This window comes from Thamnophis elegans, chromosome Z, assembly GCF_009769535.1.
Source record: "Thamnophis elegans isolate rThaEle1 chromosome Z, rThaEle1.pri, whole genome shotgun sequence".
In the NCBI taxonomy this organism is placed as follows: domain Eukaryota; kingdom Metazoa; phylum Chordata; class Lepidosauria; order Squamata; family Colubridae; genus Thamnophis; species Thamnophis elegans.
The window spans coordinates 33166762-33193401 of NC_045558.1; the positions used below are offsets into that span (position 1 = coordinate 33166762).

At 35.0% G+C, this 26640-nt stretch overlaps 2 protein-coding genes across 3 annotated transcripts in view; one reads left to right on the forward strand and one right to left on the reverse strand.

The window, feature by feature from the left end:
• Positions 1-2711: 2711 nt before the first annotated feature.
• RPA3 (replication protein A3) lies at positions 2712-8228 on the reverse strand. Its single transcript, XM_032237030.1, has 4 exons — positions 8043-8228; positions 4411-4485; positions 3587-3695; positions 2712-3019 (listed from the first exon to the last, which is right to left on the reverse strand). The coding sequence occupies exons 1-4, from the start codon at positions 8139-8141 to the stop codon at positions 2943-2945; spliced, it is 360 nt and encodes a 119-aa protein (XP_032092921.1). The 5' UTR covers positions 8142-8228; the 3' UTR covers positions 2712-2942.
• Positions 8229-8352: 124 nt separating this feature from the next.
• The window catches only part of UMAD1 (UBAP1-MVB12-associated (UMA) domain containing 1), a 44337-nt gene continuing 26049 nt past the window's right edge, over positions 8353-26640 (forward strand). The window contains exons 1-2 of one of the 2 annotated variants that reach the window (XM_032237027.1): positions 8353-8453; positions 11589-11686. In XM_032237027.1, the coding sequence (XP_032092918.1) occupies positions 11605-11686 (82 nt within the window). In that variant the 5' untranslated portion in view covers positions 8353-8453; positions 11589-11604. The other variant, XM_032237028.1, reaches the window with a different exon arrangement.

Sequence of the window (26640 nt, forward strand, 5' to 3'; positions counted from 1 at the left end):
TCAAAATTTTGTGTTTTTAATTTGTTATATATTTTTGGAATATTAATAAGCAATTTGTGTTAATAATTGTCTCAAATATTAAGCCATTAAGTGCAGTTTAGAAACTATGTTTGTTCTTATATTTGAGGTCCTTATATTTGAAGTGCATGGATAGTAAATTGTCTTCTGCCCTTATGTAAACACGAAATGATAATGTCTGGATTTGAAAAGTAGGAAATTTACATTTTATTTGATGAGTAAGGACATCTTGCACCAAGTTACTTCAGTAGATAGCCATGACATATTGTAGATAGCTACTCCTAGAATCTCCCAGTTAGCACAATGGCTAGGGAATTCTGAGATTTGAAATCTATAGATTTTAAAATTGCCAAGGTTGAGAAACTTAGTTCTAGATTATCCTTTTCCAATCTGACAACTTCCATATAGCTTGGGTTTACCTCTTCCAGAATTCTCAACTAAGTTCTGGTTATTGCAGTGGTGAAAAGCTCTTCAAATTGGCTTCTAAAGCTATGTCCTCATTGTAAAACAATAACAGAGAGAAGTTTTAATAGGCATTTCAATTACTTGGATTGCATTAATACAGCTGCTTCCATTTTAAATAAAATATATGCTTGATTTGATTGCAGTTTTGATTATTAGATTAAGCTTTTACTGTAATTCTGTATTGAAACATTAAGTTACACTTCATTTTTGCATTTTTAATATACTTTTAAGATTTAATATTATATTGAAAAGAAGAATGGAACATTGCCTAATTTTGGATCATTATTATTATTTTTCATTTTATGTTAGTATGTGTATGTATGTATGTATGTATGTATGTATGTATACACATACATACATACAAATTATTTTGCTGCAAACTTTCTTATTAAATATCCTTACAATACTATAATGTTGTTTCTTTATTTGCTGGCCTTTAGATTAAGATCTCTTACTCCATTAATTTTCGTTCTTAATGAAAGTCATGTTACTTCAATGTTCACGCCTTCCAATTTGTTCTATATTACTTGAATTAATTTGTAAAGTATTGTATATACTATTTGTGCTATATAACTAATTTAAATAGTCCAGCAACTTAAACAAATAGAAAGAACATTTCTTTCTTTTCCCTTTACCAACTTGTGTTGAACACACATATTAATCACAAAGTCATCACAGATATATTTCCCTTTTTGCAGAAAACGATCATTTATTCCGTAAGAGTTGGAAAGTTGTCAATACCTGAGATCCAAGGAGTTTATAGCCAATTGTTGAGAACATTGCAATACTTTTAAAGCATTCCTAGTACTGCTTGCATCCTGCAATTTGTGCTTGAAACAGAATCAATCAAAAATGTTTTTCCCAATTTTAATGAGATGAAAAATCCAAGTTAAGGATACGTGGAAACACGGCTTACAACATTTGGTCTGTCATACAGTAGAATAAATTTCATTTTTGTTGTAAAAACAACTCAAAATGAACAGAAATGAATATCAGTAATTCTTATATTGCACAAGTTCCCATATCGAAGTATCTATCCTCAATTATTTCTCTGTTGGTTGAAATTATGTAATAATATTTTCTAAGAAAAAGCATATAATTTACTAATACAGGTAGTCCTTGACTTGCAACTATTCATTGAGTGATTGTTCAAAGTTAGGATGGTAACCTGAACAGCTCAGTCATTTGATCATGTTCTGGACTTAAGGCAACCAGTCAGTATTTACAACTCATTGCAGTACCCTGCAGATGCTATTTTGACCTTCTTGGCCAGCTTACCCAGAAAGTCATGGGAAGTGCAAGTCTATGGAAAATGTCCCCCAGCATCCTATACTCACACTGACCATTCACATATCCTTCCCAACCTCGCTATTTTCCCATGCTCCCTCCCCAAAGCTTGCCATGCCTCCCTCACATCCATAGGCATTACCATGCCACCCTAGCACCTCCATCACATGGCCTTACCATGCCACCCTGACCCTTACGCACTCCCTCACATTTTCTCCAATTTTTGCCAGTCTTTTAGGGAAAAAAATTCTCCCACTTTTCTTCCCATATGCAACTTAAGGTAGTAAAAATACCAGTACACTTTCCTCCTTCCCCACAACAACCTGTGAGGTGAGTTGGGGTAACTAGCCCAGGAGGGGGAAAATAATTTTCTCAAGGGGCCACATGAGAAACTGAGACTGTTATGAAAGGCTAAACCAGAAGGCTGAGGGTAATACTGCTGAATATTATTTTTATCATTTTATAAAAAGTAGTAAAACTGGTTTTAACTTCATGCAGGCTAGACTTGTAAATGTTAATTACATCTTTAAATGAAACTTTTTCTTATAACTTTTAATTCAGGTGTGCTCTACACAGCAGGATTTTACCCACCCTCAAGTGAAATAATTTTAGAATGAATTCATTTTAAGCAAAGGACATTTGTCATATTTAAAGTGTTTATTAATGATGAAAATGATACCACCTCAAAACAGATTTTAAGATTATACAGAAGCTATTATGGGCTTGACAGAAGATAAAGCAAATCAGCTAAAGTGCCTTATTAACATATAAAAATAGTTAAAGTATTTCAGGTTTTGATAAACATAATGTATGCATTTCCATAATTGTTCTTTTTAAACAGTTGTTCATATGTAGTAGATAAGGAACTTTGCCATTCTTTCCAAGCCTGGCATACTTGTCAGCCTTTATTATAGTAGAAGTATGATTTGCTTAGTGAAACTTTTAATTTGAGTGCTTTTCACATACATATATTTATCTCAAAATGTTAACATTAAAAATATGTTACTATCCACTAAAAGGAAAACAAATATGAAATCCAAGTTTGTCACATATGGGAGACACAACAAATTATTAGAAAATTAGATTTTTTTGAAAAGTTGTCCAGTGATGCTTTTCATAGTTTCGTTCAATAAACATTATAAAAGGTCTCACAATATCAAGATACGCATCAGTCATACATCAGTACTGAAAGGGTAGTACTCAGGAAATTCATGGATAATTTTTACAGCTTTATTGTACATTGAAAGATCTGAAAGAAATTGGACAAGAAATGAAAATAGAATGTGTTATTCTATACGAAAATACACTGTGCTCTAATAATGCAATATTAATGTTTGTCATCTATTTTAAAAGAAAAGCTTAATCACAATGTTAATCCAATTGCAAAATATTTCAAGGAATTGCTTTTAATATCATGATTGAACCCACAGATAAATTAAACTGCGATATTCAAGAGTTTTCAGGCATGAGAGCATAGCCATAAATCGCTATATAGATGAAAAATCATAATTGGAAAATCTAGGCTAAACATCAATAGGATCCTGCTCAGCTGGTTATATGCTCATATTTATTTTTCAGATTAAGAATTTTTGAGAACTGGTTGGCTGCTACAAAGTTGTGAATATTTCTGTATTCACATAATTAGACATGGACACAAAAACTATTATGCTAAAACAGAAGCTTCATGTGGATTTAAATTCTGGTGTAATGAAATTGTGCATATTACAGAAGAATTAGCAAGAGACTTTGAGAAATTAGAAGCTTATTAAAAACTAAGAAAAAACGACAACTTGAAATACAAAAATAACTTGCTTACCAAACATGTTTTTATCTTCTTTGAATTGCATATATGACGAACATATGATATTCAATTGATTTGTAACTCTTCCTACTACTTCAATAATGCCAGATATCTCTTCTTCAAGCTAGTAAAGTAGATGAGAGTCAGCATCTCCCAAAATCAGGAATTTTAGTCATTTCAATGTCATTTGGGGAAAGCAAACTAAAATGAAAAATCTTTACCCACAGTATTTTCATGGCTAAAATTCATCAAAAATTTTTTTAGTAATCATTAAGCAATGCTTTAATAAAAAAGCTTAGTCTGTATTAAAGATTTTAAGAGCCCATAGTAGAATAGAAAAGATCCATATAGTATTTTCTGCTCATAGAAATAATTTCCATTTCCTCAAATTGCAACTTAAAATTAATTTCTTGAGAGCATTTGGCTTAATTGATACTTGTTTCTCTCTTATTGGCATTTAAAATACAACACTTGAAACTGGGTTCTGTGCTTTGCTTCTGTAAAAATAAAATGTAATTGAGTCCTATTATCGGTCAGTATGGATGCCAAGAAAGTAAGGCATATAGCATCCTCTCAAAATGGTATGCGAAGAAATATGTCTCTGGGACACAAAGAACAGACATCAAGAGATGTCTGTGAAGCAGACATCATCACATGTTTTAAGGAGATCCTTGTTGATGCTACAGCAATATTAGGATAGGACTTCGTGTCACTGTAACCTTTTAATAACCTGATGGTGTATTATAACATGATATTGACTTAAATTAAAACTTCCCAAGCCAATAAAAAAGGTAAATTGTAATAAATTACAAGGCTCTTTAAGGTATATTCATACTTACAGGTGAATTTAGCTCAATTGTTGCATTTTTTCCTTCTCCATCAGATAGAAAGAATAATTTCCCAGATGGATGGATCTACCAAATAATTATTCATAGTAATATTTTAATACAGAGACAAAGATCCACACAAAGAAAAAGCAAGGTTCACGCTGTAGGTGTTAGAATTAAGAATCTAGTAGCATATTTCCTTTTTATATACAGGTAGTCCTTGAGTTACAGTAATAGAGCCAGACCATTTTGGCCATAACTTATGATGGTTGTAAAGATAATGGACTTTATTTGTGGCTGTTACTAAGTGAATCATTATGGTTGTTAAGCAAATAATGCTTCGCTGTAGGTGTTTTTTTCCCCAAACAGGAAGTAAATGATGGTTTTTAGCAAAACTGTTGTAAAATGCAGTCTAAGGACCATGGGACACTGCAAACAGCCAAAAATGCAACCTTGTTACTGAGTGCCTTAAGTGTAATCTGGTGACTGGTAGGAGGGGCTGTCAGAATTTTGAATCTAAGTCGTAAGTAGTTCTCAGGTAGATCTATTGGAATTTTGAACAGTAGCTATTGGTCATAAGTTGAGGATGTATAATTTTACTGAAAATGATAAAACACAAGAATAAGACTAATGCAAACTAAAAAAGAGAAAAAGGAAGGCGAAAAAGGGAAAAAAATGAAAGAAAAAAAGAGGTACAAAAATAAATAGCTTGCAATCCTTCTTTACAACAGTTATAAATACAATTATAGTGTAACTTTTCTAAAACTCATCATGGTAATGAAACCTACCAGGGGCAAAAGACCAGGATCACACATGAAGTTAAACTGATTTATTATCACTCATGCCTGTGAACAGAAATCTACTTAAATAAGCTTAGTATTATTTTGGCGGTAAACAGAACTCAAGAGAAGTTGGACTTAGCCCGTTTAGTAGCTATGCAAAGATTCTAGGCTGATTTTTCTTTTGACTCCACCCTCACGTTTTGCCACTCCTTGTCCTACAAAACCATATAGGATAAGTTATTTGTTTTTTTTTTAATACAAAAAGTCCCTAAGAGGTAGGCCGAAATAAATGTAGCTTTCTCTTTTCTCTAACTTTTAAATGGTCATTTCATTTTGTTGTGTGTGTATGTTCTTTATATTTGTTTGCATTAGTTTTCTGTTTAACACTATGGGTATTTATGTTGTATGTGTGTTTATACATGTTTGGCTATTTCCGTGAGTTCAGTCATCTTCACCAACCATTCCTCTGTCGCAGCAATTGCGAACCTTTTTGGCTCGCATGCCATAAAGGGAGGGAGCGCAGGGGGGTCGTGTGTGGGCATGCCACACCCATAATGCAACATGCAACACCCCCCCAGTGCCTATGCTCGCATGAGAGCCTTCACCACTTTTTGCATACATTTTTCGCCCTCCCCAGGCTCCAGAGGCTTTATAGGAGCCTGGGGAGCGCGAAAACAGCCTCCCCCCTGGAGGCCCTGCGGAGGCTTCAGGGACCTTCAGGAGGCTTCCCTAAAGCTTCCGGAGGACTAAAAAGGTCCCTACGAGCAAATCATTCCCAAACTGCAGGTTTGCCCATAGGGCCTTTTTTTTGTACTCCCGAGTCTTCAGGGAAGCTCCTGAAGCCTTCGGAGGGCCTTGGGTGGGGGGGAGGCTCTTTTCGCCCTCCTCAGGCTCCTATAAAGCCTCTGGAGCCTGGGGAGGGTGAAAAATGGCTTTAAAAAAGGCTGAACTCGCGTGCCCTGACAAATGGCTCTGTGTGCCACCGGTTCGCCATCCCTGCTCTATTGTAATGTCAAATGAAAAAATGCCAAATCTCTCCATCTTTTTGTGTACAATAATCTTGCTACAGGTATCATAGAAACATGACTTTTTCTAACTGCTTATCCATCAGGTGATAGCACCTTTCCAACTAACAAATTTTGTTAAAAGACAAACTTTCTTGAACTGCAGCTCACTTCACCACATGCACAGAGTGCATCTAGTGAAATGAAAAACCTTGTGTCTCTTAATAAATCTACTAATCAGAAGAAATGTTACCAGGCTTGTTTGATTTGATATTGAATTATGATCTATTTGTAATAATTGAAAGCACTCTGCTCAAATAAACCTTGTTCATTTTACCATTATAAAAATCATCATAGAATTACTAGAAATTCATGTTTTATCAATAAACAAGCCATACCTATTAATGTTTACTTAGCAACACTGTAAAAGGTCAAGTTATTTGTAAGACTCTTTTCAGTATTCTTGTGCAAAGGAATGGGATATCAGACACTAGGCCAAATTTATTTTTTTATCCAGTTCATGGGATTATCTGCTGGCAGCATCATGAATAAGATTTGTTCTTTTCAAGTATTTATGTGTCACCTATTCTGAGAGTCTAAGCATCTTACAATTTAAAAAATGTTTTTTAAAAAAACATACTAGCCCACAATTACTATCCACCTAAATTATGTATTCTTCCCCAAAGGACCTGTTTTAACTGCCTTCTTCAATGTTAGCAGAAAGAGTTAACTGACCTCAGAGTGACAGGTAACCACAAGAAAGCCATTTTCCTGCTACCATCTCCTCCCAATTTTTCAGTATCCCATCCAACTAGAATCTACTGGTTTGACAGATTATCTGAAGAATACAATCCCAAATGTAATGAGGATTTCAGACATAATGGGTGTTAGGGATTATAATCTGCATGTTAAGTGAGGCCTGGATGTTAACCAGCAATCAGTGCAGTGCTCATAGCAAAAGTGTTACTATGTTAAACCATTTAGTAGCAGCAGGCAGGAAGTTTCATTCTATGTGAATTGGAGCTTCTGGATCATTTAGAACAGGAGTCACCAACCTTTCAGACCTCAAGGACCACTAAATTCATAATTTTAAATCCAGCGGACCATTAATATTAATTTTTTTAAAAAATAAATAGTATTTAGTGCAATATAAAAATGCAAATAATATTTGTGCAGACCACTAAATTTTTCACAGGAACTACTGATTTAGAAGCCCACTGTGAAAAAGATTATTGAATCACTGACTTCAGGTTAAGAGCATGACTATCATATCAATGTTAAACTGTTGAAAGCAACAAAAGAGAAAAGAGTATAATCAAATATTGAAAGTCCAAGAGCATCAAGTAAACAAATATAGAAAAATAATGTCTCTATTCACTATGCTACTTGGCTTATTTGTACTTTTTGTTATTTTTAACTGAAGACAGCAAAATAAGTTGTTTTTAAATGATGCACTACATGACTCACTGGTGATTTACTTCAACTCAGTAAATAATACAAGTCCCTTAAATAACACAGGGAAGAAGAGAAGCCCCAAAAATCTAAATTTAATAAAATATTACATGTTTCTAATTTAAAGCGCCACTGTAACACGATCAAAATTACAACCCTTGGTCACTAGAGCAAGGTAGCGCTAAAAAGGAATATCTCAATATACATACAAGTTTAACAAAGATAAAGGCCTACCTCATAGTAAATATTTCATATGTCATCACGACCATGTATAATAATACGAAATATAGATGATTTCCCCAATTTGAAATAAAAGTGTGCTGGCACTTACCTGCCGTTCCCCAGATCAAGAAAGTTCTAACTTAGTCCCACTAACAGCAAAGAGAATCTATCTCCTGCCTATTACCTTTTCAAGGCGTCCCACGAAACAGACTGGCTTTCCGATGTATTGCGACAACTGACTCGCGCTGACACGAACGCGGGGACCTTCCAATATATCGGCCATTTCAGAAGGAAATCCAGGGTAACTCCTCGGTGTTTGGCCTTGGCGGGAAAAACTTGACTTCCGCTCTCGTGCCAGAGCGCGAACGTATCACCAACAGTCACTAAAGTCACGTGGAAGGTCGAAGCTCCAATAGCGTTCCAGAGCAGCAACCTCCGCTAGGCACCTGGGAGGCGGGCAACAAGGCATGTGCGTAAATAGCGTAATGCGCCGGGGCCCCGTGTCAACGTGCATCGAAGATCTAAATAATAGCCTCCAGGATGCAATTTGGGTGAACCGGAAGTGAAGATTGTTGTGGTAAAGTGTCTGACAGAGGTGGGTGTTTGATGGAGCAGAATAGGGTTAATGCTTCGGCTGGATTCCTCTGTGCTGACAGGGGAAGTTAGAAAAATGAAACTCGCCGGACCAATAATTGCGTGACACCCTCAATCGTTACACGGGACGCGAGATGTTAATTTGGTGGTCTTGAAAGTATTTTGATGGGCGAAGGGTTTCGGATGTGCTCATGAGCTGGCTCAGAATTCATGAGGCAATTTTGACAGATCTTGTTTGCATGCTTAGCGAAAATATCTGTCACGCACAAGTTTGATTTAGAAACCTCTTTCTTCAGACGTTGTATGTGTAAGTGCATGTGTCTGTGTGCGTATGCAATTTTCTTGGCAATAACTTCAGTTTTACTATTGCCTTCTTACTAGGACTGAGAAAGAACGACTTGTCCCAAAAATCTCTTTCCAGTTGGTGCCTTAACCCACACATCAAACTGGTTCCTTCAGTCTTATTAGAATACAGCTGTTAGTGGGTCCTTTTGTGTTGGCAGTGGGAAGCTTGTTGTATAGCTACAAACAATGTGTCATTTGCAGCTTACAGTGGCACTACAAAACCTTAGCAATTATAATAAATCCATTCAGTGAGTCCTACAAAATTTGGCTTAATTTTGTGCCTAGGTAGCCCAGAATTTAAACATACAGTTCTTTCTGTTCCTGGAAAGTGCTTTTTTTCCTTGCATGTATTGACCTGTTTCTGTCACAGCTACTGTTTTTTTTTTATAATGCATTCTATTACTTATTTTGGAAGAAGTTAGGCTATAGCACTTATGATCATAACCAGAGGGTGTGTTGGGTATGGAGGAACATATAATTAGCCCCTTCCATTTGAGTGGGATGCTTGAGTGGAATGGGAAATATAACAACTATCTTCAAGATAGTGGAAATTAGAGGGTATTTGTTTACTGGGAGACACAAGTATTGTGAGAAGTCCTGTTTTGTAGATGACCAAATAGGAGACTTAGCTCATAATAATTGGGTTAAAGAGACAGTGCTTACTATTGTACCATTCTTCTAGTTGCATGGTAGCTTGCTAAAGGTGCTTGATTTTACTGCAGATATTATTGGGGACTAATATGAACTGCTGTGGAATAAGTTCAACTTCCTGTCCCTGGAATTAGAAGCAGTCCACTACCGAGCCTTGAGCTGTTTATAACCCGGCTGCAGAAGTGGTGGGTGAACATTAACATGTGTGCACATCCCCACATGCTCAAGTAGCGGGAGAGGATGTGTGTTTAACAATATCACTTCCAAATGGCCTCTTCCCACCTGATGATCCCATGTAGCTCCTTAGTTTATTGAGGCAGTTTGAGAAATGAAGCAGCAATAAAGATGGCAAAATAATTCACTTAATTATTTTAAATTGTATTTAAATATTTAATTATTTAAATAATTAAATATTTAAATAATATTAAAATATTTTTAAAAACTGTGTGAATAAAATGAAAACTAAGTATGTATATTTATGGTCAGATAAATAAAAACTTATTTGTAGTCAGTTACCATAGGATTACTCTTGAACAGCATTTGAAAACTTCAACTGATATAAAATACTGCTGCATGGATAATATATGGTACCAGTTACACACAACATGTAACTATAGTACTGCACTGGCTACCAGAGTGTTTATTGGTGAAATTCAAATGCTGGTTTCACCTTTACAGTCCTACATGGCTCAGTACCAGGTTACCTGAAGGATTGTCTTTTTTGCAAGAGTTTCTACCTGGTAAATGCAATCCAACAGGGCATGCTGTAGCCAGAATGTTGACTGGCAGGAATTAGAAGAAAGACTTTTTCTGCTATAGCCCCTGCCCTATTGAATATTCTTCCCTCAGAGATTAGAATGGATCTAATCCTGTTGGCTTTTTGCAAAGCTTTAAAATTTTGCTATATATCTGGGCCTGGGGCTTAGAATGCATTAAATCCCTATTACTTAGCATTACTATTAATTGATTAGTTATAATAGCTGCTGTTTGTATTTATTTATATTATGGTAGGATGAATTTGATTTAAATCAAGTCAATTTAAATCACTAGTAAAAAGGCTTGATTTAAATCAACTCAGTTTAAATTATAATTTTTAAAGAACAATTGTCATCTCTGTCCTGCAGTGGCTCCTCCTCTGATCCGTTGTTGACTCACCGATAATCCCAATATTGCAGAATTTGCAGCCTCATGCTACATAACTAAGCTCCATTTCATGATGAATAAAATAAATTATTAATGTATGTTAAATAGAAAACTATCTTTAGATAGATTTTTTTTACTCCCAAAGCATTTTATTAAAATAAATTTGATTTAAATTAAAAAAAGAATCTGTTTTTTATTTTTTTTAAAAATCCACCCTGTATTGGGGCTGTTTCTATTTAATGTTTTTGAAATTGTTTATAATTTTAGAAATGTAAGCCTTCCAGGATACTGGGTTGAGTTGAGCTGTTTACAAATTGAATGAAAGAACAAACAAATAAACAAAATAAATAGTAACAACATTATTAAGTGAATCTGATTTTCCCATTGACTTTGCTTGTCAGAAGAACACAAAAGGTGATTACATGACCTTGGGATACTGCAACCAACCTAAATATGAACCAGTTGCCAAGCATCGGAATTTTGATCACACGATCATGGGGATGCTGCTACGGCCATTTAATTAATGTCAAAGACTACCTGTATTTGAAGTATAAAATTTTGTCTAAATTATTATTGTTAATCTGCTGATGTTTGGCCATCTGAGTATCTTTGAGAAAACTCCTTTTGCAATTATTGAATATTTTACTATCATCGGTTCTTCTCTACAATAATCTGGTTCTTTTAAGAACAATCCAAGTTTAAGTCAGAATAGCTACATCATCAGCATAAAGAAGTACCTCCAGCTCTTATTATTAAATTTAGGGAGCTGGAATTATGCTTTATTGTGCAAAATACTAATGCTTTCGAATTGACAATTCCTGTTTCAACATACAAATCCTATGTAGTTTTTTTAATTAATGGTAATTATTAATTGTCCCTCTTAAGCTTACCTCTCCAGATGAAATGTTTTCCAAAATTTATTTTGATAATTATAGAAATGTGAATTTGTTTTGCTTTCTTTACTTTTTTGCTTGCTTTCTTTACTTTTTATTCTTAGACTTGTTCAGTAAGAGATGTTCAGTTTATTCAGAAAAAGCCAGGATACCAAAAAGGTAGCTGTGACTGACAAAGAAGTAGATGGATTTGTTTTTCTGGGTAAGTATCTTTAATCAAATAGAAATCATTTATTTTTAAAAAGTATTTTCTAGATTCTGTATGCTATAAGGTGCACCCACATTCTTTGCTACAGGTTCTTTGCATCTGTAAGAACTACTTCACTAAACAGTGAAGTTATAACAATCTAAAAATAAATCGGCTAGTGACATATCATGGTTGCTTTTAAAACCAATATGTTTCAGGATGTTTTCGTTCTAAAGCAGGCTTTATTTATTTACCTATTCTAAAGTAATTCCAATAGAGTTTATCTCTGAATACAAAACTTACTGAACATTTACAGAGGTTGCACTGTCATGTATTTCTGTTTGTTGATAGACCTGATCTTGCATTGATTGTTGTCTTAAAACATGAAAAGTGTAATGAATTCAGTAAAAAAGACATTAAAAAGTAACTCATAATCTTATATCTCACTGAATCATGTAGAGAAGAAGCAGTCCTAGGAAAAACAGTTGTGGGGAAAACAAAAAAGCAAAGAAGGTTGGAGAGTTATTGCTTTTGAGTAGCTAACTATTCCTCTATTGTTACTGTTCCTATTGTACTATTTCTCTATGGGAATACTAGTCTTTTTCAAAAGTAGTCTTCAATGTATGACTTTGTCAAATAGCAAATGAGGTTCTCAGAACTCTTTCTCATGAGATTTTGTATGCTGCGTCATATCTCAAATCCTTTGTTGGTTTTTCTTTAGAGAACAAGAGTGGAAACTATTCCAGTCATGTCCCTGTGGGAGTTAGGTAGTATTACTGCTTACTATATGTTGTTTTTCAGTCAGAGTTGCCTAATGCCAAGGTATGCATGCTCAAGGGTATGCGCTCATGTGCATCCCAGTGGGCATACAATATAGTTGATGTTTCTGGAAAAGAAAGTTGCTAGAACAATTAATTTAATAGGAACAAAGAAAAACAACATTACTTCATATGGGTAAATGAAGGATCGCACATGAAACTCGCATTCAGATCCTGGTAACTACATAGACAAATACTATTTTGATCTGTCTTTATCCACCCAGTTTATGTTTATCTTCTAGTCTCTTCAAATTTGCTAAGCACAAGGATGTTGTCTAGTTCACATTATTGCCCAAAGCATGTGAGCTTTTTGCTTTAAGAGAGCAGTCAACAGTCAGTATTAATCTTATGTAGTCCATAGGAAGTAATTTGTGATTCTGTTCTGGAATATTTCCTTCCTAAAAACTGACAGACCACTACTTTAATATTTGGACCAATGTGATCTGGATTTAAAACAGAATATTGTTATATTCAAGCATATTACCTTCAATGTCTTAACAAAGATGTACAATAGTTTGCAGATAAGTTTATGATTTTTCAAAAGGGAAGTGAAAAAAATTACATGCATTCTTAGTTACTGTCTTTTCAATAGCAAAATTGCAACTCTCTATACTGCAGTTTCTTTTACCAAATATGTATTATTTATGAGATGTTCTTTTACTTTGATGCAAGTAAAAGACTTCCCACCTGATAACCTCATCTATAAAAACCATTTCATGGTTTTAGTTTACAGATTGCCACTTTTATGTAATAGCTATTTTCAGAAGTAAGAGATTGTTTGGCTTTATTGTTGTTCTCTATTTTGTGAATAATAGGGTTAAAAGTTCCACGTGTCTGATTTCAGTACTTTGAATTCAATGAGTAAGAACTATGAGGAGACCAGAAAAACAACCCTCTCCAGTGTCATTGATTTCTAGTCGCATAAGGAGATAATTGCTATCTGTTCATTCAGTGTGGAGTCAAGTAATCCTCTTGGGTACTTTTGTTTTACACAAAAACAAAGTGCAGTATGCTTTTGAATCATTAGGTGGCGTATTTCTTCATGTTCGCATGCTCCATGACTGAATTGAATGCAATATCTATTAATAACTTCCTCTTTTATTAAAATTATATTTCAATATTTTAAATGAGTTTTCAAAATTAATGGAATGAAATTTGTAGTCAGTTTATAAGTTTGAAATAACAAAAATCTCAAGAGATGTTTCATCATTTATTTCAAAACAGGATTACTGATGAGTCATTGGAAAAGAAAATGCTTATAAAAAGTGAATTTGCATTTTTTTAGAGAGACAATAATGGAGTGCAGGAATAGTAATTACTATAAACTTCATGTATTAAAATTGTAAGAAGTACAGTATATATGTTATCTAACTTCACAAATATAGTCATATCTTGACCAAATGAACATGGCATTTCTAATGCAGATTAATAGAATTTAAATAACAAAGAAATAATACTTTCTGATGTAAGGGAAGTTTTTCTTAATAATAGAATCTTTTATGTATTGCTTTCTGTGGACTTTGTATAGTGTCATATTACCATTGCTATCTACAAACACAAATGTTTGTCTTCCAGCAATTTTATTCATAGGTGCAGATTGTTATATAGTCTGTAGTGGATGCAATCTTTAGAAATAACATCTGCTACATTTGGATAAAAATAGAGTAGCTGCTAACCTATAGAGGGAATGTTATAATTTGCTATAAAACTTATGTAAATTTATAAAATTGCACTACTTTTTAATCTACCATATATATCTTAATGTAGTTAGCCTTTAAATGTATTTAAATATCTTAATATGAAATCATAACAAGGTTCCAAATAGTCCTAGACTTTACAGATGGATATGTGGTTTATAAAGATATTTTGCAATCTGTTTTTCCTCATGTTTCATTTTAGGTATCGATTTTCTCTGAAAAATATGTACTTATGGTCCGGTCATTTCTGCAGATAATCCTTGGGTTATAATCACTCATTCAGCCACCATTCAAAATTACAATAGCACTGAAAGAACGGAACTTATGACAACTTCTTACGGTTGTAGCAATTGCAGCATCCCCACAGCCATATGATCACCATTTGCAACCTTCCTTACCAGCTTTAACAAGCAAATTCAATGGGAAAGCGGGCAGGAAGTCACAAGTCACTCCTGCTCCCACTACAATTTGCCCACCTATCTGTACTTTGTAGCACCTGCCCACAACTCTGCCTACCTATGCTATGTAGCACCCACCTGCTGGTCTGCTTGCATGGGACTCCTCTTCCCTTGTTGCAGTTACATGAAGTCTTTGCTTAATGCCCATGCAATTCTGGAGTTACAACAGCAACCAGGAGTTCCAAGGCTGCCATTGCTAAGCAATGCCATCACGTGACATTATGCTGCACAACTGCATCACTTAGCAAAAGAAATTCTGTTCCCAGTTGCCCTTGTAACCTCAGGACTATTTGTACAATTTTCCTTTGTGATTTTTTTAAATTTATGGTAATATATACAGTATTATATTTACCAAAGATTGGTGAATAAATATAACTCCTACCTATATTATGAGAAGATCTGTTCCTTCTCAATAGTTGGGCTAAGCCAGAGGCCTATGACTGATTTTGTATTACTCGGAGCATTTTTCTTATCAAGTCTTCTCTAGGATCTGCAAGTATTAGCAAATTACTTTTAGTAATACTGTCCATTAGTACATTGCCCCTTTCAGCCTTAGCAAGACAATTGTATAAATAGTGTCATAGACTAGTTTAGAAATACCAGCAAATGGGAGTAAAATGATTGTGCCAAGAAAAGGAAAACAGTGCTTTGTACAGATGGCTGAACAATGAAAAAATAGTTTCAGAGACAGCAGAAACAAGCACATTTAAAGAAAGATTAGTAGTAACGTATTGCTGAGCTTCAGAATCATTTGATTCCAAAGTTATGATTTTAAACAGAGAGCTGCCTTTCTGGAACCAAGTGTTAATAATTTTTATGTGATAATTGTGCTGGTAAAGTGATCCACTGTTTCATCGTTCTCTTTGCATAAACAACATTTGCTGTTGTTACTGACATGTTGAATTTTTGCTTTCATGGAATTGGTCTGCAAAGCTTGTTCTTGGGCAGCAAAAATGAAGCCTTCAGTTTCTTTTTTCAGCATCCCTGATTTAAAACATATAGCTTTATATGTATCTTTTCTTCAGGTATTGACTGTGCATAGCCTTCTTTTTTCAGTTAGCAACTATGTTCAATTGTTTCCTTTTGATATTCTTCTTCCAATCTTGTTGTTTTCAAGAGGTTTCTCTTGTTCACCTCCTTCAGCAGAGTATCTTGCTTTTTTATGTAGTTATTTAAGCCGTATTTTCCCTCTTTCACAGTTTGTTTCATCTATAAGACTCCTCTGCCACTCTCAGTTCTAGGCAACTACAATCGATCAATATCACTTTATGGGTGCAGAACATGGTGCATTGTCATTAGTTTTCTTGTCTTTCAATCCAAATTATCACATTCTAACTGAGCCCAATCAATTATTTCAACTGAGTATTATATTACAGACACTGCCAAGGTGTTAATTGCCTTTACGATATTCCCTCCACTAAATTCAAAATTTTCTGGACTCGCTTTACGTATTTTGTTGAAGTAGCTTCCTTGAATTGGTTATGCAATAGGTCAGAAGCGTCTAAAACACCTAAGTTCTTCTACCCTTCTTCTGGTGTTACTGCTTTTATCAACTCTTCACTGCCAAGTTTGAATCCATCATCTTCAACAATTTGTCAAAGCCAATTTTCATTTCAATGCCTCTATTAAACTCCTCAATGTTTTTCAGCAGTGAGATCAATTCAGCTTTTATTTTTCCAAACAGTTTTAAATCATCCATGTAGAGTAAATGGGAAATTTTCAACCCCTTTTTAGCCAATTCATAGCCACAATTCATTTTGTTCAAAATGCTTATTAGTGGTTCCATTGAAAGTACAAATAACAGAAGTGATAATGAATAACCTTGGAAAATTCCTTATTTGATTTCAATTTCACCAAGTTCTTATCCATAGGCCATCAACTTAGTTTTCCATGGAAGTTTTCATGGAAATCTTCAAGGAATTTCTGGGTGTTGCTGCTAATTCCAAAAATGTCTAAGCATTTCTCAATCCAGCTATAAGGAACAGAATCAAATGCTTTCTTGTAATCAATCCAGGCCATTAACAAATTTGTTTGTCTTTTCTTTGAATTCTTCAGAACCAATTTATCAATCTTTAGTTGGTCTTTGGTTCCTCTTGAATTTTTGCAGCATCCTTTCTGTTCTATAGGCAGAAAATTCTTGTTTTCTAGATAATCATAAATTTACTTTGCAATAATGCTTATAAGAATTTGTATGTGAATGGCAGGCAAGTGATTGCCTGTAATTTTCAGGTTTATTTTCCATTTCTACATCCCTCTGAATCAAAAAGGTTCTGTCAGTTGTTCGCCATTTTTCACCTTCTGGTGTTTCTAGAACCTGATTCATCTGGCTTGCTAAGCTTGCATGCAAACATTAGTTCTTTCAACCAAAAGCCATGCAGCTCATCTAAACCTGGGGCGTTCCAGTTCTCCTTTGTTTGCTTTTGTACCATTTCTTTTGTTATATGAACATCTTGCATTCTAGTCACTTTTACAGTGCTTTCAACTACTTGATCCACTTTGCGATCCCATTATGCTTCTTGTTATTTTTCCCACAAGTTCCTCCAAATTTTCAGGGTATTTTCTTTGTTAGGTTTTTCGCTTGTGGTAGCACTTTCCACTTTCAAGGGTCTTATAGAAATGATGCCAGCTTTCTCAAATTTGTGAATTTTGCTGAAACTGCATTATTCAGTGATCATGTTGCTTTATTGTCTCTGAAATAGTCACAATTCTTTGATTCAGCTCTTCAACCACAACTGCTATTTCCTTGTTTTCTAGATCATAGCTTGTTGTCAGGCTCTTTATTTTCTTTATTCTACATGTTTCCTTGCCTCAAATTCTTCAAATTACTTAAATCCTACAGAACTTTCTTTTTTTTAATTCCTGGAGAATTTTCTACTTTAGTTTTCCCTTCTTAATTGCTTCATTCTTTCCAATTCTTCATTAGTAACATAAGCTGCTGCATACCTTACCTGGTTTGTTTGAGCTAATATTTCTGTTGGAATAGTCTGGGCAGCTTCATTCACATTCTTCAATAATTAACCAAACTTCTCTTGCTAACTTGATTCAGTTTTGGCAATCAAAATTTTTCCATGTTTTCCATCTGAGTCTTAATCTTCTCAGCTAACTTGACTCTAGCTGTTTGTTTTCAAGATCTAATCCAGTTCTTGCTTCTTCTTCCTCATTCATTTTTTTGATTTCCTTTTTTTTCTCTACTACTTGTTGCTCCACATCTAAGTTGGCTCTAAAATCAGTTACACTTGAGCCCTGATCTTGCACTGTTTTGCTTGCAGTCTCTTGTAATTTTATATTAGTGAAGAGTTTATAACCCATCTCAGCTCCAGAAGTCTTTGTTCATTGATTTCCATATCCAGATGATTCTGCTTCCATGTTGATCATATCCTTTAAATCCAGATGGATTTGGCCTAGATAAAAAATGAGCTTCTATAATTGAGTAATGTTCTTCCTTTGTCCAGGTTTTTTGCTTTTTTCATTCATTTTCCATCTGTCCAATCCCATGCCCTGGTTATGTAGCAGAGGGAGATGAGCCCTGTGGCATATTTTTTGCAGAACACCCAGGGAGCCATAGTATTCAATGTGCTCCAGCATAGAATTCACTTGATGTTTTTTTTTTTACCATAATTAAAAGGGTTTGGAGCAAGGTTAGCTTGTTGTTGTTGTTGTTGTTCCTGTTGTTGTTAATTTTACTGTGAAACAATACCTTTAAATTTGTGAAACAATATCTTTAAATACCTTTAAATTTGGCTATACCTTCCTTCAGTATGTATTTTTGTGTAATGATTTTCAGGAAAATTTTGTTTGCCATCTCTCAATGGTATGGTCCTCTGTGATTATGTTTCATTGTTTATTTCTCTGAGGGAAGAATCTTCTATATTTGTTATGTTCACATATCTAATGCAGCAGATATTTTCCCTAACTCTGTTAAAATTTCCCAGAGACTATTTTTACATGATGGTACAGTACAATTAGTCCTTGACTTATGACCATAATGGAACCTGTTCGTTACAGTTGCCAGTAGTGATAGTCATTAAGCGAGATGGCCTTGTTTAATCCTGTTCTCCTTGATATGGACATTAAAAGACAGTGTTAGTTGTTTAGTGGAGCATAGGTGTGCATTAGGTGGGGGAGGCTTAGTTCAGAGGGTTCCACCACAAAACCGCGTTCGACTAAAGGGCGCTCGACAAAACCGTGTAGCTGACGTCATCACAGCACGACAACAGTGTGGAGAAAAAAGCACGCTGTAAACGCTAAAGCTAAAATTAACCTAAACCTAAACCTAACCCCCCTAAACCTAACCCTAAACCTAACCCTTAACCTAACTCTAAACCTAACCCTTAACCTAACGCTAAACCTAATCCTAACCCTTAACCTAACCCTAAACCTAAACCTAACCCTTAACCTAACCCTAAACCTAACCCTAACCCTAAACCTAACCCTAACCCTTACCTTAACTTGAATCGGCTTGCTTTCAAAGCGCTATTTAAAGCGCCCTTCTTTCTCCGTGCTCGCTGTTGTCGCCCTGCTGATGACGTCAGTGACACGGTTTAATCGGGCGTGCTTTAGTCGAGCGCGGTTTTGTCGTGCCACGGTTCAGAGCCTAGACCTGTCTGGGCCTCCCAAGGCTTCCTGCATCCCATGATACACCCTATGCTCTGCTTCTCACTCATCAGGGTTTCCACAGCCCTTGTGCTTTCCATCCTCACAGGATTCTCACAGATGTTTCCCTGCCAGTGGATCCCCACAGGCCTTGGATCTGCTTCCTAATCATCTGGGCTAACTTCTTCCTGTTCACTTACCTTTTGAGGAACTTCAGAGCTCAAGAGAGCTTGTAGAGTAGGCCTCTCCATTTCTGGGCCACATAGTACAATCCTGGAAGCAGCAGCCATTTTCCAACCAACCACATTGAATTGCATGTGGAAAATGGCCACTTCCAGAGGGTGCTGTGCAGCCCATTAACAGAACTCCTTTCTAACGTGCACTCTGTAACATTCCACAGTGTTTCAGTTCAGCAAGCTTCTCAATTGCTGGGCTACATGCCACAATGCCACAAGCAGCGATCATTTACCAAGAAAGTATTTCCAGGATTGCACCATGCGGCCCAGCAAAAAGCGGTTTGTAGTTGTACAGAGCAATCCTGGAAGCTTCTGTTCAGAAAATGACAGCTGCTTGGAGGGATCACAGTGCAGTCCCAGCAATGGAACACTTTGCTTTTCTTCATTGGCATGAACTCTGCAGCATTCAGTAGCACCAGAATGCAAGAAAGTTCATGTTAGTGAAGCAAACAAAGTAAGATGCTCTGTTGCTGAGTATATGATGCACTACCAGAAATTGTTGCCATTTTCCAAACAGCTACAGTTCAGTGCAGCTACTTAGAAAATGGTGACCACTTCTAGGATCATATCATGTGGTGCAGTAACGAAGCAGTCTGTCTTTCTTCCCTAGTCCAACCCCCTGAGCTCCAAGGTCTACAAAAAAATAAGTGAGGATGCAGAGTGTGGGATGCTATGTGGCAGGATGCCCAAGGTCTGGGGACCCCTGTGGGGATGGAATTGAGAGATAGATGAAGGGGCTCTACAGTTTTCCTGCAGTTATTTGTCAGGGCAAGCTTCCATGGGGTGCTTCTGCTTCTATAACTTTGGGATTGAGTTGTAAATAACTTTTGTTGTGATTTACAAAGTTTGTAAATCACAACTTTGAACAGTTACTAAGCAAGAACTACCTGTAGTTTATTTTTTAATCTATTTATTACTTTTTAAATTTACTGTTATTCTCTTGTGTTGTCTGAATTTTATTTTCCTTAATTTCATGATTATAATCCACTTCCTCCACATGAATTCATACACAATTTCTTTAATTCAGACTAATTCTTCATATGTTTGACTATGCAGGTCTATCCCATAATATATTATTTAAAAATTCCTTTCTGGTTTCTGCAATAATTCAAAATAACCATATTGCTGAAAATTCCTATAACATTCTTATTCGTCTGTAAATTAATTCATTTTAATTCTTATAACATTTTATCCATTTTTGAAATAATAAAACATGCCTATCAAAACCAGTGATGGTATAATTACCTGCATGTTTTTTAATCAAATGTTTAGTTAATGTCTAATCTAAATAGAAATTATCTTCCAATCTAAAATAAAATTTAGATTTAAAAAATTGCTTGATTCAGTTTTTGTTTCACTGTAATCTTTGTAAACTTATGTTTTACTGATGTTTTAAGATAAAAAAATTAACATTTAACAAAAAGAATTATAATCAAATGTTAAGATTTATCTATGGTAATTATTTAGATAAAATAAGGTTAATACAAAGGCCAGAAATTAAATATAAATGTTTATTAAGGGATATAGAAGACTTTGACAGATAATTCATTCTGAACAGGAACATGTATTCCCCTTTTGATGTTCACATTAAGATCAATCTTTATATTATTTTGTTTTGAAGGTATGACAGATGAAATAAAGGGGAAAACAACTGTAGAACATATCTGACCAATTCTTGTTATGGATGTACTTTAATGTTATAAAATAATATTGGATTCTTTTCAATACTACAATATAATATTTTGCTTTTATAATTTGGTTTGACCTTATGAACAATAATATCAAAAGGCCCTTTGAAAGTGACACAGGCAGGAGAGGAATTATCTCTTACTTAAAAACGATCACCTGCTTCATAGTTGTCATGACTAAAGCTCTACTGACAGTTCTGGCTGTTATTCAGTTGCTGAAAAGTGATGCAACTTTGACATTACACAGGTTCCTTGTAATAATACAGGTAGTTGGTGATGTTTACTAAGGTAGCTTAAACCCACTGGTATCAATTACATCAAGTTCTTATCCTTATCTATTATTACCTTCTGTGCTCTTACTGGCAATGGTTTCTTTTTCCTGGATTATTTATTTTCTATCCCAGTGTGACAGTTTTCAGTATCTTATTCATTGAATTGCCATATAAATGCAATTATTTACAGGTAAGAATTGGATTTTAACGGTTCATGTCTTCTGATTACTAGCAAGATCTGATCTCAAATTGATTAATGCTTAACTGATCACTGGATAGTAAAGATATATTGTTTGTTGTGTTTTTGTTCAACTGTTGAGCATTTATATATACATTTTATTGATTTTGATTTAAGGTACATAGTAAGTGCAACAGTTGAATTGTTTTTGTTTTTTGAGTATTGCTGGCAGATTACTATATGTAGCCATTTACATCCTGCTTACATATAAAAGGAAGAGATAATCCAAACTAACAAGCAGAGGAGATTGATGGGTTATGTTGAAGTGAATCCATGCTGGGGTAGCTATATGCAGTACTACAAAAATGTTTTCATAAATTATGGCTTCCATTAATTACTACAGCAATTTACTGTAGTACTGTACCTTTGACAAACATTTTGTGTATTGGGACATAGGTAGTTAATAAATGTTACCCTCCAACCTAATGAGAGCCTGGATGAAAAACAGGAAGGGTTTATTTCAAACGCCAATTATTCTGTATGTGTTTTCAGTGGAATCTCAGAACATTTTAAACATTCAAATTTCCTTTAAAACACAGCCACATGTTTTCTAATTCATGCATACCCAATACCCAACGGGCGTTTGTGCATGGTCCTTTTAGATTCATTCAGCTTTAAAGCCCTCAGGGAGTTAACTTAATTAACATTTTAAATGCAAACTTGAACTAAAATATTTTTAAAAATCAGTTGCATATCCACTTCAACCTCCTTCCTATTTTACAGAATCTCTTCCCCAAGCCCATCCTTTACTTATTCTCACATTTATATTAATATCCAGCTTCAGAATAAAACAGAGTTGACAATAGGCTAAAATGTTTAAAATTATTATGAAATTAATGCTATGAAATAAAAAAAATTGTTAGAATAAGTTATAGAACAAGAGCCAGTGAAGGCTTCTAGGTGCAGAAACAAATATTTTGATATTGAATCCAAAAGTAAGAAAACAGTCTAATCTATAATAGTGCTGTAATGAATATAAAGCTTCCCTACCACATTCCTCCCAAATGTACTTTTTAAAAAATGGTGATAGGATAAGAAGTAGATTTTAAAACATAATTTATAGACAAAAATTAAGATTTTTCAGGAAATTGCAAATCTAAATAACCAAAACTAAGCCATTTAGTGCTTAAAATGATAATCATAATTGAATTGGTTCAGGAATAAACAGGAAGTAAGGGTATGCTTGAAATGAAAGCAAGATGTGCTTTCAGCCTGAAAAAAGAACCACCCAACTTGAAATGTCTTGTTGAAATGTATCAACTTTACTGTTTCAGTGAATAATACTCTTAAGTTTTCAGACATAGGGGAGAAAAGGAACTTGGGGAAAAGCCTCTTCTCCTTTTTCAGCGTGGGCCCTGAAGACTGTGTAGGTTGGAAATCCGCTAATGGCTAGCTAATGTGAAGAAGAGAAAAAAAAATCTCTGAAGGGTTAATAAAAAAAATACTGTAAAATATTTTGAAAACATCATATACCTTGTGCAACATTCTTATTTCCCTTTAAAAGTAAATTAATTTAGATAAGAATCTGTTATTAGAAAAGACATCCTGTCTTCTTTCAACAGACGAAACATTTAAATCTTAACTTTTTTAATGGTGAACTTTTTTAAAGCAGAAGAAAGTTAATCTCTGAATATTTTTTAAATTAGTATTTCTCTCAAACTGATAGACAAGCATTAGTTGTTAGTGTTTTAAATTTTATTACTTATATATATGATTTCTAAAGCTGCCTATCTCACCAAATGACTCTGGAAGTCATATATCATAAAACAGTTAAAGAAAATTAAAACAATTAAAGGAGTAAAAATAAATTTATGTGGCATTAATAATACTGTTGTTATGGATGTTAATACAGTGAGGAAATGGAGATCTTAACAAACTTGGCACCTCAGGGGCAAACAGGCAACCAAGTCATTACTCTAAGATTAGCAGGTCAGGTCATGCAGGTACCTATATTTCAGATGGCAGGTGCTATGGCAAAGAATACACATCTCCTGGTTCCGGTTTGCTGATATTTCTTGGCTGATGGGTCATGCAGCAAGCTCAACTGCCTGCTGGCTTGGACTGGTAAAAACAAGTGGGACAAGATGGTCCCTTGGGTAACTAGACTCCAAGATATGAAAGACTTTAAAGGTGATAATCAGCATCTTGAATTGTACCCAGAAACTTACTGGCAGCCACAAAACAGTTGTGTTACACGTGTCAAATACCCAAGACTCTTTACTATCTGTGCAGCCACATTCTGTGCCTGGTGAAGCTTCTGAATATACTTCAAGGACATGCAGAACATGTTGCAATAGTCCAGACAAAAAGTCACGAGAGCATGAGTTACCGTATTTTCAGAGTATAAGACGTACTAGAGTATAAGACGCACCAAGGTTTTGAAGAGGCAATTTTTTGAAAAAGTAGGTAGATAGAGAGATAGGCAGGGAGAGAAAGAGACAGAAATACAGTAGGTAGGTAGGTAGGGAGAGAGAGAGTAGTTAAGTAGGTATGTTGATAAAGGGAGAGAGAGAGAGTAGGTAGGTAGGTAGGTAGGTAGGTAGGTAGGTAGGTAGGTAGGTAGGTAGGTAGAGGGATAGAGAGAGAGAAATAGAAAGAGAGAAGTACAATAGATAGGTAGGGAGAGAGAGTAGTTAGGTAGCTAGGTAGGTTGATAAAGGGATAGAGAGAAAGAAAAAGAGAAAGAGAGATACAGTAGGTAGGGAGAGAGAGAGAATGTGTATGTAGGTAGGTAGGTAGGTAGAGGGATAGAGAAAGAGAAATAGAGAGAGATATACAGTAGGTAGGTAGGGAGAGAGCTAGGGTGTAGGTAGGTAGAAGATATAGAGAGAGAAATAGAGAGAGAGAGAAATACAGTAGATAGGTAGGTGTTTCTGCTGGCACAGCACTTGATCAATGTAATTCTCATCAATCAGTTAAAGAGCTTTCCCAAAGGAAAAAAAAAGTTTTTGCACTCTGCAAACCTCCCAAAAACGGCCTGTTTTTCAAAAAACAGACCCGTTTTTTCCCCCAAAAAAGCCATGAATAGCCTTGGGGGGGGGGCTTGCAGAATGCTCTTGGTGGGGTGGTTGGGGAGCCAAAAATGAACAAAAATCAGCCCATTTTTCATGAAAACGGGCCCGTTTTTTATTTAAAAAATTGCATGCATAGCCTTATGAAGGCTTATAGAGTGCTGCTGGGGGTGGGGGAGGGCAAAAAAGGCCTGTTTTTTGCTAATTTCTGCCCTCCCCAGCCCCCAGGAGCTCTCTGAAAGCCTCCATAAGGGTATGCAGGGCCATTTTGGTGAAGGGACAGAGCTTCAGGAGGCAAAAAATGCTATATTAGATGTATAAGACGCACCCAGACTTTCAGCCTCTTTTTTGAGGAAAAAAGATGTGTCTTATTTATACTCCAAAAAACGGTACTTGTGGGTAAAGCTTCCTGATCCAGGAAGATGTGCAACTTATCCTTTGTATCACTTTTTTAATGGCAATTCCACCTTACCATAAAAACAAAATATATGGTTGCAGCAATATGCAAAATGCCGTTTCTGAGCAGATCACATGTGAAACACCATTAATCATCAAGTAATCACAATTTGACTACTACTTTTTGCATTTGTACCTCTAGACAGCATTAACAATATGTTTTTGTAAAGATACCTTTGCATTATTAACTGTTAAAATAAAGAACAGAATGACACACATAAGCTCCCACTGCAGCCCAGATAATGACAATAACTTTAATTTCTTTATAGTAAAATATTTTTCATAGTTTACCAAGTAGGCTGCTAGACATACTGCTGTGAAGGCTTCTATCAAACCATATACATTGCTGCTGCCTTCCTCTCTCATGCTTCATTACCCATTCACTCTAAACCATTAGTACTGTAGAAGGAAAATGTGATGTTTCTGTTGTTGTACTGGCTGGCAGAAATGTTGCTATAAAAAAAGATGAAGTATTATCATCCTTGAGCAAAAAATGGGAAATAAGAGTTGAAAGTGAATAAAATACCCTTTAGAAGTTGAGTAGTGAAAGTTATCAATTATAGTTATAGAACTTTTGTATGTAGAAAAAAAAGAAATATTTGCAAGTTCTGTTCATACTAATTAAATTTGGAAATTTATAATTTCAAAGTTATTCTTGAAGCAGTATTATAGATGTATATTAAGAATAATATTAATAAGTTTCTATTGAAAATATTCTATATTACCTGATTCCTCTGTTCCATGTGAATTTTAGTAATCGTTGTTATGGATAATTTTCTTAAAAAGCCTGCAATTAAGAAAATAAAGTGATTAATATACTACACTAAGCCATAATATGGCATCTTTGATTTTGACTTAGCATGATCTATTAATTTAGCCATGGTTTATGTTAAGATAATATAAGAATCCATGATTTAGTGTGAGGTAAATCCATGTCACTATTTCTATTACATATTGTATTAATGACCTATGATTTTATTGTATTATAATTATTGTGGTAAGCAAAGACCCAGTGTCCTCAGGCTGGAACCAGTTTAACCTAATGGTTAAGTTGCCCAGTAGAAACCATGAGCTCTAATCCCATTTGAAGCATAAAAGTCAGTACGTGATTTTTGTCCAGTCACTCTCTCTTAACCTGACTCTTGTCCCAGGGATGTTGCTGTATGGAAAAATAGGGGGAGGAAGGAGTATTGGGTGTGATTGCTGCCTTATTTATAAAATAATAAAGATGGTCTGTAAACAAAAAACAACGTTGTATAGAGTCCATTAAATTGTAGGAAAGAAAAAGCTGCATATTTGATCAGATTTGAATGTATGAGGTACTTAATATTCTCATTTTGGCAGAGGGCAATTAGCTGTTTTATTTGGCCTCCTTTACATCTTCAATAAGGATTCTTTCCTAGCCAAACAGTATTTGCAAGATTTCAGCCAAGCCCTAGCTTAGGAAATGAGTTTATCTGTGTAAAGTCAGCAAATTTATGATTTACTGCTAAGCTCTGGTT

Coding starts and splice junctions, on each gene's coding strand:
- RPA3 (XM_032237030.1), bottom strand. CDS start 8,141: ATGGCCGATATATTGGAAGGTCCCCGCGTTCGTGTCAGCGCGAGTCAG. Junction 3,696..4,410: donor CAATTGAGCTAAATTCACCT/GTAAGTATGAAT, acceptor CTACTTTACTAG/CTTGAAGAAGAGATATCTGG. Junction 3,020..3,586: donor AGAAGATAAAAACATGTTTG/GTAAGCAAGTTA, acceptor AATTTCTTTCAG/ATCTTTCAATGTACAATAAA.